Here is a 16,321-nt window from a genome sequence, read left to right on the forward strand (position 1 = left end):
TCTATTATTATATTGTTATTATCACAGGATTGTGGGGATCAAAGGAGGTAATATATATATATATATATATATATATAGTGCTTTACAAACATTAAAATGATGTATAAGTTCTTAAGAAAGGGAATGATATGGTTTAAGCGGCATTTAAAGAAAAAATGATTAGATGGTATTCATCATGGTTTGGTTTGGGAGTGGGGCAGGTAGAGAATAGGGGGATGGGAGTCAGGAAGACTGATTAATAGATTCTACCAGTTATCCAAGAGGTGAAGGTCTAGATGACAGGAATGGGACTGGTAATAGAGAGGAAAGGACTAATTCAAGTGATTTGCAAAGGATGAATCAATAAGCCTTGGCAACAGATTTGCTAGAGGGTATGAAATAAAGGAAAATCCAAAGCTTATGCCGAGACTTCAGTTGTAGTATTGGGAGAATGGCAGCACCAATATCAGCAATAAGGAATTTAGGAGAGGGAACTGGTTTGGAGGGTGGGATTATGACTTAAAGTGTGGACATTGAGTGGGAGGAGGTACAGGATAGCATTGTGTAGTAGAAAATTATAGACTTAGTCAGGAAAGACTGGGTTAGAATCCAAGCTCCAATACCTATGAGTTAGGTTAACTTTGGGAGAGTCATTCAATCTTCCAAAGACTCAGTTTCCCAATCTGGAGAATTGGGTTAATAATATTTGCTATCCCTACCTCACAGGGCTGTGGTGAGGAAGGTGTAAACCTTAAAAGTGCTACAGAAATGTGAGTGATAATGAGGATGTGAAAATGCCCTGGAGTCAGTTGAAGTAACAGGGACTAGAATTTGGATGAGACTTCAGGGCTGGATCTTGTTGTTAGACAAGGTATGACCAAAAAAGTAATGGGATGGATTGTGGTATGTGGTTTGTGGCATCCATTTCAGCGCTTATGGATTTGTAAATCATTAAAATGATCCCATGTAAAGGGGTGGCTAGGTGGTGTAGAGCCACCAGCCCTGGAGTCAGGAGGACCTGAGTTCAAATCCAGCCTCAGACACTCAACACTAGCCGTGTGACCTTGGGCAAGTCACTTAACCCCAATTACCCCGCCTTCCCACCTCCAAAAAGCAAAAAAAAAAAAATGATTCCATGTACCACAAAGAAATGTTAATTACAATTGTTATCATAGGTGAGTTTTCTTTCACCAAAAGATTAATGGATAATAATGTATCTGTGCTTTTGCTGGTGAGCTCATGGGTAAGGAAATTCTCTCCATCAGTGCAAATCAACAGCTTCTCTGAAACATATAGTCTTAGAGAGTTTCCTAGAACACTGAAAGATTAAATGATTTATCTGGGATCATAGAGCCTGGTACCTTTCAGAGTTGGGACTTGAAACTAGTTTCTTCTGGCTTCTAGGCCAGTTCTCTATTGACTATGCCAACATTGTCTACCACTTGTAGTTTATTCATTATTAGAATTAAAAGGGACTTTAGAGATAATCTGATAACAATTAATGAATGAATTTCAATGGCTCAGGATAAAATTTTGACAGGCCCCTTCATTGAATGGATAGAAAGAAGAAAAGAAGCCAAAAACTTTTGAGGTTCTAGGGGATGGTGGGAGTCAGTTAGGGGGACAGAGTTGGTATGTGTTAGTGTGTAGGAAGTATCCCAAGAGGATTTTCAGGCTGATGGATCCTGATGAACTAAAAGATGTGACTGGGACAAAAGTCACATGGCATCAACAGCATAAAGGGCTGCTCCTCCAATGGGTCTGGACTCATAGAACCTTATAACAAAAATTACCATTTAGAGTTTTCACTTTACTTTTATCTTATCTATTATCATAAATACTCTACTTAAATCTCAGGCTCACTCCATGAGGGGTGTAGTACAGATATCATCATCCTGATTTTACAGATAAGGAAACCTAAGTCCAGAGGGTTTAAGTATGTTTCCCAGTGCTCACACAGCTAGTGTGTCAGAGGCAGAATCTGAACCTGGGTCCTTTCAGGTCCAAGTTAATTTCTCTCTCTCTCTCTCTCTCTCTCTCTCTCTCTCTCTCTCTCTCTCTCTCTCCACTTTGCCAGCCTGCCTCCTTGACCCAAAGGGACATTAGAAAACTACCAGTTCAAGTCTTTCATTTCACAAACTGAGTTTCAGAGGGAGGGAAATGACTTGCCTCAGTGTCCTTGAGGTTTCTTCTCAGGCTACAGCCTTTTGGGGAGCATTCCAGGCATCCATTCTTTGAGAATGAGAAAGGAGAATCCCAGAGTCCCAGAGGGAATCCAGCTCCATGTCTTTGCCAACCATTGGTTCTTTGACTGCTGAGCCTCGTGGGTGCTCAGTCCTGGCAGTGAAAGATACTTCTTTACCTTTTCCAGTTTATTTCTGGAAGGGCCACACAGAGATCAAGTACAAGGAGCCTGTCGAGAGTTGCCACAGGAATGCCGTGCGCTGTGATGGGGTTGTGGACTGCAAGTTTAAGAGTGATGAGCTGGGCTGTGGTAAGTGGGGTCAGGGGGGTGGGCAGCACTCTGGTCATAAGCGTGTGAATGATCCTGCCTGAGCCTGGGACATAAGGGGGTCTGTAAGTGCAAGGGTGAATGTGGGACAAAAGGTTCCTATGCTCACTCCATCTTCCTTCAGGGTGCTGAATAATCACAGCTGTGAATGTCTGCACATGCATGTGTGCTTATATTCTAAATAGCTGTGCCTGTGTGTGTGTGTGACAGAGAGAGAGAGAGAGAGAGAGATTGCCAAAGTTTACCCTGGTTTTCTCTTTGTAAAAAAAGTGGGGGGTTGAATTCATTGGCCTCTAAGATACCTTCCAGTTCCAAATTTAGGATGCTATGTCCTTTGATGTCCTCAGATGTCCCTACTCTCTCTTCTGTGGGCCTCACATCTCTTCCCAGAGCAGGAGTCCTTAGCAGTTTCTCCATCCCACCCTCAGTGACTGACTGTGGCCCTCCAAGGTACAGATAGTCTGGCCAAGGTCCTGTGACCTATGGGATTATGAGTTTAAGATACCAGTTTAGACCTGGAAAGGACATCAATCAGAGACCATCTACTCCAACCCCCTCATTTTGAATATAAGGAAAAGAAGACCCAAGGAGTCTCTTTTTAAGAACAACAACAAAAACAAAACTCCTGAAGTTTTTAAATAATAATTTTATTGATTTTATTACATCTCCTTCATTTCCTAATATGTCTCTCCTCTATCCTTTCCCAGTCCTCCTTAGTCTTAGTGCCTTCCTTCTTGAGACTACCCCCTACTTTGGTTTTTTGTTGTTGTCATCATTGTTCACTCTTTTCAGTCATGTCTTACTCTTTGTGACCCCATTTGATGTTTTCTTGGCAAAGTTGCTGGAGTGCTTTGCCGTTTTCTTCTCCAGCTCATTTTGCAGATTGTATATATTTTCTGTGTATGTAGTTGTCTTCATGTTGTTTTCCCCATTGGATTGTGAACCCCTTGAGAGGAGGGATTGGATTTGTTGGTTTTTAGCTTGTTTTTGCAGTTTGTTTTGCTTGGTTTTGGTTTTTGCCTTTCTTTTTGTCCCCAGTCCTTAGTAGGAGTTTAATAAATGCTTGCTGACTACCTGACTGAATCTCCCTTCCCCAGAAAGTCATCCTCTGCCACAAAAATTAAAAAAGGAGAAAGAAAAAAAACATTTCAGCAAAACTTACCAACATAGCAACTGAGGGATCTTCTCTTTCATATACTGTCTCCTGCAGGATTCCTGGACCTCCAGAGAGCTTCCTGGTTTGCTTTGGAGATTTTGTCTTGGAATCTTATTCCATCTCCAAACAGAAGTTCAGGTCCTCAGGGTGTCCAGCTTCTCCTTCTTCCCAGTTTCTGTTCTGTGAGGATGGCTTGTAACCCCATAGATCCCAAGCCTCCAGGTCTTTCTCGTTTCTTTCCAGTGAGGTTTGACTGGGACAAGTCTCTGCTTAGACTGTATTCTGGAGTCCATCGCCAGTGGCTACCTGTCTGCAGTGATGGCTGGAACAACTCCTACTCTGAAAAGATCTGCCGACAACTTGGCTTTCAGAGGTACTCTGTCCTTTCATCTGTTCTCCACCTTTGCCCATGCCCTCATGCTTTTGTGTGCCATTAACTTTCCTCCAACACCTCTCCTTCAGCCTCCAATGCTTTCTAAGCCTGATAATAGCTAAATATTAGCCTGAGAAAACTTCTGAAAGCCAGAGTCTTGGCCTAAAGCATTCTCTGAAGAGGCAGCAGTGCTATTTAATAGGAAGGTGGGGATCTAAAGGACCCAAGGGTGTGCTGGTAAATACTTAACAATCTGTTCTTGGCTGGGGGGCAGAGAGGGGGGAACCAATGCTTGGCATTTTAAAGTTTAATCAATATCATTAACATTTTCTTCATTACTTTCTTAATCTGGAAATCAACAAAACAACAAATTTGTAGTGTTTGCTCATTTCTGAGGTATTAAATTTTCACACTGAAAACAATCAACTTTCCAGAAACTTTTTGAACCAGTTTGAACTAGCACACCGATGAGAGGATCCATACTGAAATGATTTCCTAGGTTCTGAAAAGGCCCTAGGACAAATGGACAGAAGCTACAGAAAGGCAGATTTCAGTTTCATATAAGGAAGGACAATTTTTTTCCTGTAAATATATTTTTATTTACAATTACATATAAATTATATAAAAATATTCATTTTTTTTTAAATTTTAAGTTTCAAATTCTTTCCCTCCTTCCCATCCCTTGAGAAGGCAAATAATACTATTTATTATATATGTAAAGTCATGTAAAACACATTTCCATATTAGCCATGTTGAAAAATAAAACACATACATATAAAAAAAACCTACAAGAAAAATAAAGTGGCAAAAAATATATTTCAATCTATACACAGAGTTCATCAGTTCTCTCTGGAAATGACTAGCATTTTTCCATATAGGTCTTTTGGAATTGGATCATTGTCTTGATCAGAGCAGCTAAGCCTTTTATAATTGATTATTGTTACAATATTGTCATTACTGTATACAATGTTCTCCTGGTTCTGCTCACTTCATTCTGCATCAGTTCATATAAGTCTAAGTAAGAAAACTTTTAAGAATTAGTTTTAAATTTTATTCTGATCTTAACAAATATTATGAGTATTTGTATATATATATATATATATATATATATATATATATATATATATATATATATATATATATATATATAGTAGAACAGGAAGAGGGTTGATCATGAATTTGCTGGTCTCTAGTATCTATAACTTGCTTTAAAAAAATATGTAGTAAGATCAGCCTATAACTTTCAAAGCCATCCTGCTTGTCTGGACTTCTTCCTGGCCTAAGGAAGAACTTCCTAACAATGAGAATATTCCAAGAATTTAACTGTCTACCTTGAAAGGTGGTGAACACCTTTCCATTAGAGGTGACTGAAGTCAGGCCTCGATAACCACTTGTTGGAGATGTCATAGAGAAGTTTTTCACATGGGCCAGTGAGGAAGACTAGATGAATTCTCAGAACCCTTTCACACCTGATATTCAGTGACCTTAAATAAGGTCTTAGACAAGTCACTTCACAGGTCCGGGCCTCAGTTTCCTTACCTGTAAAATGACAGAGTTGGATGAAGTGATGCTGAGCTTTCTTCCAAATCCAGATCTGATAATCTTGTTTTAGAAGGGAAATGAGATGTGGAGAGAGATGACCAAAGATGCTGGGAACCTCTATAAGGAAGAGCAAAGTAGTTGCTTTACCAGGTTGAAGTATGTATAGACCATGCCTGGGATCCATAGGTATGACCTGACTTATAGCCCAAATATCTGCTTTCCTGCTCTTGGTGTTTTAGAGTTTCTGGTGTCACCATTGTAGGACTATACATGGGACTGGTCAAGCACATAAACACTTGAATATGTTTGAATGTGTTTATGGGCACAGGTGTTTATGTCTTGATTTTGGAAAATGAGAAAAAAGAAGGGAATAAGCATTTATGTAGGGCCTACGATGTGTCAGGTACAGTGCCGAGTGCTTTTACAAATTCTCATAACAACTCTTTGAGGTAAGTGTTATTATTATCTTCATTTCATAGTTAAGGAAACTGAGGCAAACAGGGTAGGTGATTTGCCCAAGGTCACACAGGTAGTAAATGTCTAAGGCCAGATTTGGACTTAGGTTTTTCTGAATCCAGGCACAATCAAGTGACAGAGCATTCATGTAAGTCAGGAATTCTTAATCTGAGGTTTTAATCAGAACCTTTTTTTTAAACTAACTATATATTTTTTGTTTTTTATTAAATTGTTTATTTTTAGCTTTCAATGTTCACTTCCATAAGTTTTAAATTTTCTCCCTCTCCCTCCCCAAGACAACTTGCAATCTGATATGGGCTCTACACATAGATTCCTATTAAACATTTTCACATTAGTCATGTTGCAGAGAAGAATTATAACAAGTGGGGAAAAAACCATGAGAATGAAAAAAACCCACCAAAATAAAACAAAACAACAAAAAAAGAAAATAGTCTAATTCTCTCTGCATTCAGACTCCATAGTTCTTTCTCTGGATGTGGCTGGCATTTTCCATCATGTGTCCTTTGGAATTGTTTTAGGTCCTTGCATTGCTAAGAAGAGCTAAGTCTATCAAAATCAGTCCTCCCACACTGGCTGTTACTGTGTACAATGTTCTCCTGGTTCTGCTCCCCTCACTCAGTACTGATAACTATATTTTTAAGAAGTTTAAAATATTATTCTGAAAAAAGGAGCCCATAAGTTTCACCAGACTGCCAAAAAGATACATGACACAAAAAAGATGAACAATTCCTGGTCCAAAGCATTTCTCACAGAAACCCTTAATTAGGAGGACTGTATGTACCTTGGAGATAAGCTACCATAAAAGACCAGGCCTGGGACTTTTGACCAGTCCTCTGATCCTCACCTTTGTGAGTCTAAGACTCCTTATCCAGACAAAGCACATTCAAACAATTAATTTAATTAGTGAGTTTCTTTGAAGATGGATAATGGGGGCAATGTTCCTCAAATCACAGAGTGAGCAGACCTCCTCCAGAATTTGCTCAGAAGCCAGTATTGAAACTTGAACTTTTCTTGGTAAAGAGTTAGAGGAAATGGTTCCTTATCTTCTCTGGGTCTTAGTTTCTAATCTGTGAAATAGGAAGAATAATCACTGCTCTATCTACCTTTCAGTGAGGCTGCAAGGGTGAAATAAGACAATAGAAAACAATGCTCTGGGCGGGGATGAGAAAGGGTTCCATCCAGGGTAAGGGGTTCTGATTTCCAACATGGAGGTTTTGACTTTCGGACTATGTCAGAATTCAGTGTCCCAGGGGAGGGACCAGTGGCTCAATGGTCCTCATTTCTTTCTCCTTTGTCTCAGCAGTGCTCATCACACAGGCGAAGTTGTTCACCAAGGGTTCACCAGTAGTTATTCTGTGTCTGAGTATAACAACACCATCCAGGAGAGCATCAACAGGTAAGGGTTGAGGTTTGGTTAGACACCACCTGTCCCTCAATACTCTGCTATTTCTCACCTATCAGGTAGGCCAGAGGGCAAGAGGACCAGTGTCTATGTTAGGGATCTTCTCCCACTTGGACGAGGTATGGAACTTGAGACTCCTGGGCTATAGCCATGGACATATATGTCAACAGTGTGACGTGGCGGCCAAGAAGACTTTCACCACCTTCAGCTGTGTTCAGAGTCATGTGTCTAGCAAAGGGAAGGGAAAGTCCCACAGTCATTATTAGTAGTTGTTAGAGTGGTCAGTTTGATAGTCTAGAGTACCGTGGTACATTGTGGGCCTCACAATTTAGCAAGGACATTAACAAAATTGTGCTGGATCAGACAAGTATGACCAGGATGTTAGGAGGCCTGGAGACCATGCTATGGAAAGTCCAGTTGAAGGAATTGGGCATGTTTAATCTGGAGAAGAGAAGGTTTGGCTGGGAGCTGTTTGTCCTCCATTCTCCAAGAGGACCGTGATGTCAGGGAGGGGGTGTCATGACATGCAAGTGAACTGGATTTAAGTGAGGGAGGTTGTGCAATGTCACCAGCCTCGCTTTCTCTGGATCCAGTGGCAAGATATAGATCAGGAGTGGGCATGGCCCCAGATGCAGTGGGAGACCTTGGCCTTTTTAATCTAAGGTCTTTAACAGGTCTCAGTTTGAGACAGCCCTCTTTCAGTGATTATGGGTAGGTAAGAAATAAGGCAGAGAATGGCTTCTTTGGCCCACACAATGACCAAGTGGGGCTTGGTCTGGGAAAAAAGTGTGTGTGTGTGTGTGTGTGTGTGTGTGAGAGAGAGAGAGAGAGAGAGAGAGAGAGAGAGAGAGAGAGAGAGAGAGAGAGAGAGAGAGAGAGAGAGAGAGAGAGCAGCTGTGTTGCCCAACTGGCCTGGGTACCCAGTGGGCAGCTGGTTGGAGAGTAGGGGGTGGGGAAAAGGAAACATGATCCTAATCTTCTATACTAGAGTATTGGAGGGGATTTATCTAGAAGAGGGATTAAATTCTTTTTTTTTTTTAGCCCTAGGCGACAGAACTAGGAGTAAGGGGAATTGCAAAGAGGCAAATTTTAACTTGATGGTAGGAAAAACTTCCTAACAGTTAGAGCTATTTTAAAAAATGGGATGATGAGCTTTTGAAGGTAGAGGGTTCTCCTTTACTGGAGATTTTCAAGCAGAGGGTAGATAATGGCTTATTGAGAAGGTCATCAAGGGAATTCCTGTTCAAGTATAGTTGGATATAGTCACATAACCTCTTTGGGTAGCAAGTTCTTTGTCTATAAATGGCCTCTAAGGCTCCTTACAGCTCTAACTATAGGAACCCGTGGTTTTGTGCCCTTCAAGGTCCCCTCTGCCTCTGAGATTCTGATAGTCTATGATTTTGTGACATCTGTGGAGGTCACAGGTAATTCAATCCTCCCCTTCCTTTATGGTCTACAAGCACATATGCAATGCCTATTTAGGATGAACATGGCACATGTCTGTAATTCCTACCTTCTGGGCTCCTGGGAAGTTGGCACATAGGACAGAGTGACTGATCTGACCTCTCGAGCACAGTATAACATTTAATAAGGCTAAAGCCAAGGCAAACATCACACTGTTTACACTATAAAATCTGCTAGGAGGAAGTGGATTTTGAATAGAAGAATACAGAGGGTGGCCATACCATTGGGACAGAGGAATGGAGGGAATTCTAAGAACTGGCAGGGCTTGGGTGGTGAGTTTCCAGCTATGCCTTGGACACAGTTTCTACCTGTGGGTTCATCTGACATACCTTGGTCTCCTGTGCCTGAAACCACCAGGACCTTGCTATTAGTCAATGGACAGCATTTTCTAAGCTCCTATTTAGAACTAGACTGAGGAATGGAATAGAGAATATTCACAGCAGTCTGTGAATAGGGTTCTGAGGCATTAGAAGGTAAGCATGATTCACTGGGTGGTAGGATTCACAACTCAAAGGGAACTGTGATATTAATTAGTCTTCCCCTCCAACCCCTTATTTTAGAGATGGGGAAACTGAAGTATAGAAAGGCAGGGCAATTTGCCTAAGGTCACACAGGAGGTGGCAGAGCTGGGATTCTAATCCAGATCATCGGAGTCCAAACCCTTCAACTACACCTCCCTCATAGATTCCACAAATCAGATTCACACAGAGAAATTGTGGAATCCACCACTAACAAGTGCAGGTCTTCCGTCACAAAAACAATTGGGCGAGAAAGGGTGGATGACTAACAACAATGTTTACTAGCCTGCTCTACCGTGCCTGCCAAGTATAATTTCATTAGATTTTTATGTGAAGTGAATTCTGGCAGGACGGCTGAGTCAGTAGCAATCCAGATTGACTGGTGGTGAATCAAGGCAGTCTCCTGGGGGAGGGGGTTTGTCCTTCTTGCTTCCCACCTCTTTGTGTATCTCCTTCTCTAGGTCTGACTGCCCTTCCCATCAGTTCGTCTCTCTTCGATGCACCCGTAAGAAGATTCCCTTTTTGTTGGATCAGAATAGACCTGGTTCCCGCTAGGAACCAGGCTTGGGCTAAAAGCAGCAGCAGGGACCTCAAGGGGAGTGGGTGGCCAGGCTTCAGTGGCTCTGGGCTGTGAGAGACACGGCTTTATCATGGAACATTGGGGCAGTAGCAAAAAGAATAAAGAAGACATGAATTCAAGCTGTAGTTCTGATAGTTATGTGACTGAGGGTGAGCCATTTATAGGGTCACAGAATTAGAAAGAAGCTTAGAAGTCATTAAGTACAGCTCCTTCATTTTACAAGATGAGGAAACTGAGGCAAACAGATGGAATGACTTGTTCAGGGTCACACAGCCAGTAATTGTCTGAGGCAGGATTTAAATTCAGTTCTTCCTGACTCCAAAACCAGTGCCCTGTCCTTTATGCCATGCTGTCTCACTGAGTTTTAGTTTTCTCATCTGTGAAATGGGAATAATAATATGTAAACTATCTACTTCATAGGCCTATTGTGAGGAAAGTGTTTTGTAAGCTTTGAAGTGTTATAGAAATATGAGTCATTATTACAATTATTATTTGGACAGTTTACCTCCACTCTTACAACACTCTGATGCAGGAGAAAAAGCCCTGAAAAGTCAGACACCCTGAGTTTAAATCCTACCTCTGATGCCTGTTTCCTGTGTGACCTTAGACAAGTCACTTGACCTCAGTTGACCTTAGTTTCCTCATCTATAAAGTGGGGTTAATAAGAGCATCTACCTGACAGGGTTGTTGTGATGATCAAATGAAGTCACATTTATAAAGCAGTTTGCAAACATGAAAGCACTTTGTAAATGCTAGCCTTTGTTATTTTTGCTAATAGCAATGCAGATTGTAAGTCAGGGTAGAGAGATCAGCTTTTGGTTCAGGGCTGGAATCTCTCAATGTCACCCTAGAGTATGGTGGCTTCACATTTCCACTGACCCTAGCCAGAGCAGAACTTAATGTTCTTGGGCCCAGATGGGAAATCTGAATCTGTAGCTTACTCTCAAAGACAGGCTACCCCAGATGAAAACGTAATTGGGAAATAGATCATAAAATAAATACAAGTACAATAAAATGTAGATAACATGACATTTTAAAACGAAGTCAAATATGTCACCTGCAGTGATCCTTATGTACAGACTAGTGGCCCCATTTTTTTTTTTTTTGCTTTTTGGAGGGCAATTGGGGTTAAGTGACTTGCTCAAAGTCCCATGGCTAGTGTGTCAAGTGTCTGAAGCCAGATTTGAACTCAGGTCCTCCTGACTCCAGGGCCAGTGCTCTATTCACTACACCACCTAGCCACCCCATAGTGGCCCCATTTCTATTTGAGTCTGACAACAGTGTTCAAAGGAGCAGGTAAGCAGGAGTCCTAGGTAGGACTCCCCTGGATGCCATCCAGGCCCTTGGTGTAGGGTCAGGCCATAGCCTTGAGGGGCACTGGACAGAGCACCCAAAGGCTTACTTAGCCTACTATTTGCTATCTACCCCCTCATCATGAAAAGTGTAAACTTCTTTATTGGCTTCTGGGCCACTGGGCTCTGGAGGAAGTCTGCCCAGGCTGTGATTTGAGGTTTGCTCTCCTGTTAGCAGGCATGTGCTTGAGCCAGCTCTAACAGTAAGCAATTGCTACAAATCAGGGCTTGATTTATTATTTTGTTGATTGTCTAGATTTAAGAAAGTGTTCATGTTGATTAAACTTTAAAAAACCACCTTTTTCCTTGTTAAACTTTTCCCAGCACACCCCAGTATGTTGTTGTTTGTTTATATTTGACTCTCATGACCCCATTTGGGGTTTTCTTGGCGAACAGTTTGCCGTTTCCTTCTCCAGCTCATTTTACAGATGAGGAAACGGAGGCAAACAGATCTAAATGACTTGCCCAGAACTGATAAGTGTCTGAGGTCAGATCTGAACTCATGAAGATGAGTTTTCCTGTCTCCAGGTCTGGCACTCTGTCCACCACATATTACCTACCATCAAAGAAACTCACTGATGAAATGCATTGTTTGGACATGCTAAACAGGATAAGGAGTCCTAGTTAACCCTGAGCTATTTATCTGAAAGGAAGGGAGCTATGGAGTGGATAATAAAAAACATAATGTAATTCAAAGTTTATTTAATATGGACTTTGAAGTATATCACATGGTTATTTTTAAAAACAGATTTATTCCCCTAATTATATCTTGCTTAAGAGTGATATTAAAATTAGATTGAAAAGGGGAGGAAGTGCCATAACCTTCTGAGGTTAGAGAGAGGAATAAAAATAACAAGTGATTTATGTAGCACTTTGAGGTTTGCAAAGGGCTTTACATATGTTATCTCATTTTAATCTCCAAATGTTACCCTCAAAGTGACTGATGCCCAAGGCAGGTCCCTGAAGTTTTGCAATGTGGGACTAGGAAATTATAAAGCCAGGTCATATTTGGGACATGATGCAGCAGATGTGGGTGGCATGTTTTGCAGGGGTGGGGCTTTCTCAGCCCTTCCTGGGCCCAAAAGGGAACAGTATGGTGCCCAGTTGGAGGCATGAGAGCATTGGGGAAGAATCAGAATTTCTAGGTCTCTCCCATTCTTTTTTCCTTCACAGACTGTGGTATGAGGGTCATGACTGGGAGGATTGTTGGTGGGGCCCTGGCCCCTGAGAACAAATGGCCCTGGCAAGTTAGTCTCCAGTTCGGCACAACCCACATCTGTGGGGGCACCCTCATCGATGCCCAGTGGGTGCTCACAGCTGCCCATTGCTTCTTTGTGTAAGTGATGATTTGGGGGGGGGTTGGCGTAGAGTGGGTTAGATTGGGCAGGGGTGGAAACAGAGGGACCCCAAACTGCAGTGGGATGGTTGGTAAGGACTGGGACACACTCCCAAATGAAGAATCTTCTCCTCCTTCTTGCCCTCCCCCATTTCCCCCCATGCATTTGGGCCAGATACAGTCATGCTCACAGTCAGGAATTAGGTTAGATGACCTCTGCAAAGTCAGAAGATGCTGTTGCTGCTGCTCTTTCAGGAAACTTATCTAATTTATAGAATGAAAATGAAATTATATGATTCATAGGATCATAGGTTTAGAAGCATAGGTTCCCAGATTATACTGCTTCCAGGAGGTGCTGGACTAATCCAGGGGGTGGAAATAACCTCTGGTGCAACTGGGGGACATTGTATAAAAATGAGAGGGCATAAGCAAATAAGAGAACAAGATTTTGAAAAAAAAAGGTATGTGCTTCATCTGTTGTATAACAGAGTTAAAGTTGTAGTGATTACATTATTTTCCAAATAAACACACAAAATACAAGTTATAACCCATCAGTGATCAAGTCTGCCAACAGGTCTTAACAAGCAAGCATTGGCAGGTGAATGGATAGTACATTATGGGGGAAGTCAAGCATGCATTGGCAGGAATATGTGCATGTAATGACTTCTTTGTAGTATGATACTGTACAGTTACATGATGCAATATCGCATCAAAAAATTTAAATGCAGGAAAAACCCTACAAGTTTACAATAAATTATTAAATTCAAGATATGTCATTTAAAATATATATATATATATATTTTTAAATGACACGAATTAAAAAAAACACCATTAAAGGGTTAAAGAAAGTAGTTTTCTAGGGGGGTGCTGAGTATTTTTTTTAAGAGGGGGTGGTAGACCAAATAAGTTTAGAGCTCTAGTCCAATGCACTCATTTTGCACATTAGAAGACTGAGGCCTATAGAAGTTAAACGAATATTTGAGATTCTGAAAATAGCAACTATGAAAGCTGGGATTTGAATTCAGGTCCTGTGATTCCAAATTCAACTTTTTTCCCCTCAACTACTCTGATCTCTCTTAGGAGATTTCAGGAGGGGAAGGTGGGAGGGGCAGGAGTGTCCTCAAAAACTGAGAAGTTGGAGGATGCATTTGTGAAATGGAGCTAAAGAAGAAGGCTTGCTTGTGACAGTAACCACTGAATCTGAGCTCATAGGGAAAATTTCCTACTTGCATCCCTGCATGGGTGACCTTGGGAAAGGGGGTGGTAGGGACTGACAGCTGTTCCAGGGTCTAACTTTTTTTTTAAGTGGGGGAGGGGAGGGCAAGAGGTGCTACAGAAATAGCAGGTACTCTGCATATGTGGGGCATATATAGTAAAAGGCAGGAGCTCAGGGTAACTGAACCCCTGAAAACTCTATCCCTAGAAGGCCCCTTGCAGAGGTTATACCTTTCGCCACTGATTCTTTTTTTTTTTTTTGGAGGGGGAAAGGCAGGGTAGTTGGTGTTAAGTGACTTGCCCAAGGTCACACAGCCAGTAAGTGTTAAGTGTCTGAAGCGAAATTTGAACTCAGGTCCTCCTGACTACAGGGCTGGTGCTCTATTCACTGAGCCGCCTAGCCACCCCATACCACTGATCTTCTTATCAGGCTGCCAGGGGCACAAGGTGATATTACTTTCTAGAAGTGGCTGCTGCCCGTTAGCCAGGGCAGATGGGTGGCTGCTGACGGCACCCTCCCTCTCTTGTTCTGGCAGGACCCGAGAGAAGATCCTTGAGGGCTGGAAAGTATATGCTGGGACGACTAACCTGCTCCACTTGCCTGAAGCAGCCTCTGTCTCCCAGATCATCATCAATTCCAACTACTCTGATGAGCAGGATGATTACGACATTGCTCTCATGAAGCTTGACAAGCCCTTGACCCTTTCTGGTGAGTGAGTTCAAGACTGTCCCTCCCAGATCTCCCTGGGGATGGCACCACGGAAGAATGATGCCCAGCACTGCAGCCTCCATGAAGCCACTTAGTCATTCACTAACCATTGATTAAGTGCCTACTATGTGCAAAGAACTGGGGTGTGTGGGGAAGGGGAGGGGGAAAAGAATGTGATGAGACATGGTCCCTGCTCCCATGGTACGGCGAATAGAGAGCTGGGCTTGGAGACAGGAATAAGTGGGCTTCACTCTCACTTCTGACATCAGTTATGTGGCTCTGGACAACCATTTATCTTTTTTTTTTTTTTGCTTTTTGGAGGGGGGAAGGCAGGACAATTAGGGTTAAGTGACTTGTCCAAGGTCACATGGCTAGTAAGTATTTAAGTGTTTGAGGCTGGATTTGAACTCAGGTCCAGGACTGGTGCTCTATTCACTGCACTGCCTAGCCACCCTGACAACCATTTATCTTCTCCAAGCCTCAATACTCTCCTTTGCAAAATGGAATAGCAATGATAATACCTGGGGCACTTGCATTGTGGGTTTGTTGTGAAGATCAAAGGAGAGAATATATTCAGGGGATTTGCAAAGCCTAAAGTACTATACAATCTCATTTTTGATGATGTCATATTTATTGTTGTTCAGTTGTTTTTCAGGCAGGTCCAACTCTTTGTGTTCCTACTTGGGGTTTTCTTGGCAAAGATACTAGACTGGTTTGCCATTTCCTTCTCCAACTCATTTTACAGATGAGGAAACTGAGGCAAACAGGGTTAAGTGACTTCTCCAGGGTCACCCAGCTAAGTGTCTGAGGTCAGACTGGAGCTCAGGAAGATAAGTTTTCCTGACTCCAGGCCCAGCCCTCTATCCACTGTGCCACCTGATATCATAGGGCAAAGGCCATATGACGCATATCAATGAATCAATCAACAAACATTTAGTTAGCACTTACTCTGGACCAACACTGTGTTACACACTGGGAATACAAAGACAAAAGTGAAATAGTCCTTGCCCTCAAGGAACTTACAGTTTAATGATGGAGATGGGATGAACACATGCAATTATAGAATTTATAAGAAATGAATACAGGGTATTTTATACACAAACATGTAATAATTGTATAATAGATGTCATGCAGAAATGAATAGATTAAAAACTGAGAGGTTCAAAGTGCTATGCAAACTTCGGAAAGATAATTTTGAACTGGTTATGCCTTAGACTTTGTGGAGGAGGTGGCATTAAAACAGAATCCTGGGAGGATTCTGGGTAGGGTTTCAACAAGCAGAGATCAGGGGTCATCTAGTCTACTTGGTACTTGGATACTAATTTCCTCTACAATATCAAAAAGAAGTGTCATCTAATCCCTACTTGAAGGTCTCCCATGATGGGGAGCTTATTCCTTGTTGAGAAACTGCATTATGTTCTCAAACAGGTTTTTTGTTTTTTGTTTGCTTTTTGGAGGGCAGTTGGGGTTGAGTGAGTTGCCCAAGGTCACACGGCTAGTTTTTGTGTTAAGTGTCTGAGGGTGGACTTGAACTCAGGTCCTCCTGACTCCAGGGCCAGTGCTCGATTCACTGCACCACCTAGCTGCTCCTCAAACAGGTTTTTTGCTTTTTTTTTAGGGACATTGTACTTACATCTAGCTGAAATCTAAAACTCCCAGTCATTGCTCCTATTTCTGTCTTTGGGGCCCACACACAGCAAATCTAA

At 42.0% G+C, this 16,321-nt stretch overlaps 1 protein-coding gene across 2 annotated transcripts in view; it reads left to right on the forward strand.

The window, feature by feature from the left end:
• TMPRSS13 (transmembrane serine protease 13) overlaps positions 1-16,321 on the forward strand; it is a 52,847-nt gene that overhangs the window by 23,855 nt on the left and 12,671 nt on the right. The window contains exons 4-9 of one of the 2 annotated variants that reach the window (XM_069066697.1): positions 2,351-2,473; positions 3,891-4,020; positions 7,340-7,435; positions 9,885-9,928; positions 12,529-12,691; positions 14,443-14,615. In XM_069066697.1, coding sequence (XP_068922798.1) covers positions 2,351-2,473; positions 3,891-4,020; positions 7,340-7,435; positions 9,885-9,928; positions 12,529-12,691; positions 14,443-14,615 — 729 coding nt within the window. The remainder of the gene's footprint in view (positions 1-2,350; positions 2,474-3,890; positions 4,021-7,339; positions 7,436-9,884; positions 9,929-12,528; positions 12,692-14,442; positions 14,616-16,321) is intronic. The other variant, XM_069066698.1, reaches the window with a different exon arrangement.

The sequence above is a fragment of the Petaurus breviceps genome, unplaced genomic scaffold, assembly GCF_028583685.1.
Source record: "Petaurus breviceps papuanus isolate PSGF00001 unplaced genomic scaffold, PetGlider_PUasm1.0 90723, whole genome shotgun sequence".
In the NCBI taxonomy this organism is placed as follows: domain Eukaryota; kingdom Metazoa; phylum Chordata; class Mammalia; order Diprotodontia; family Petauridae; genus Petaurus; species Petaurus breviceps.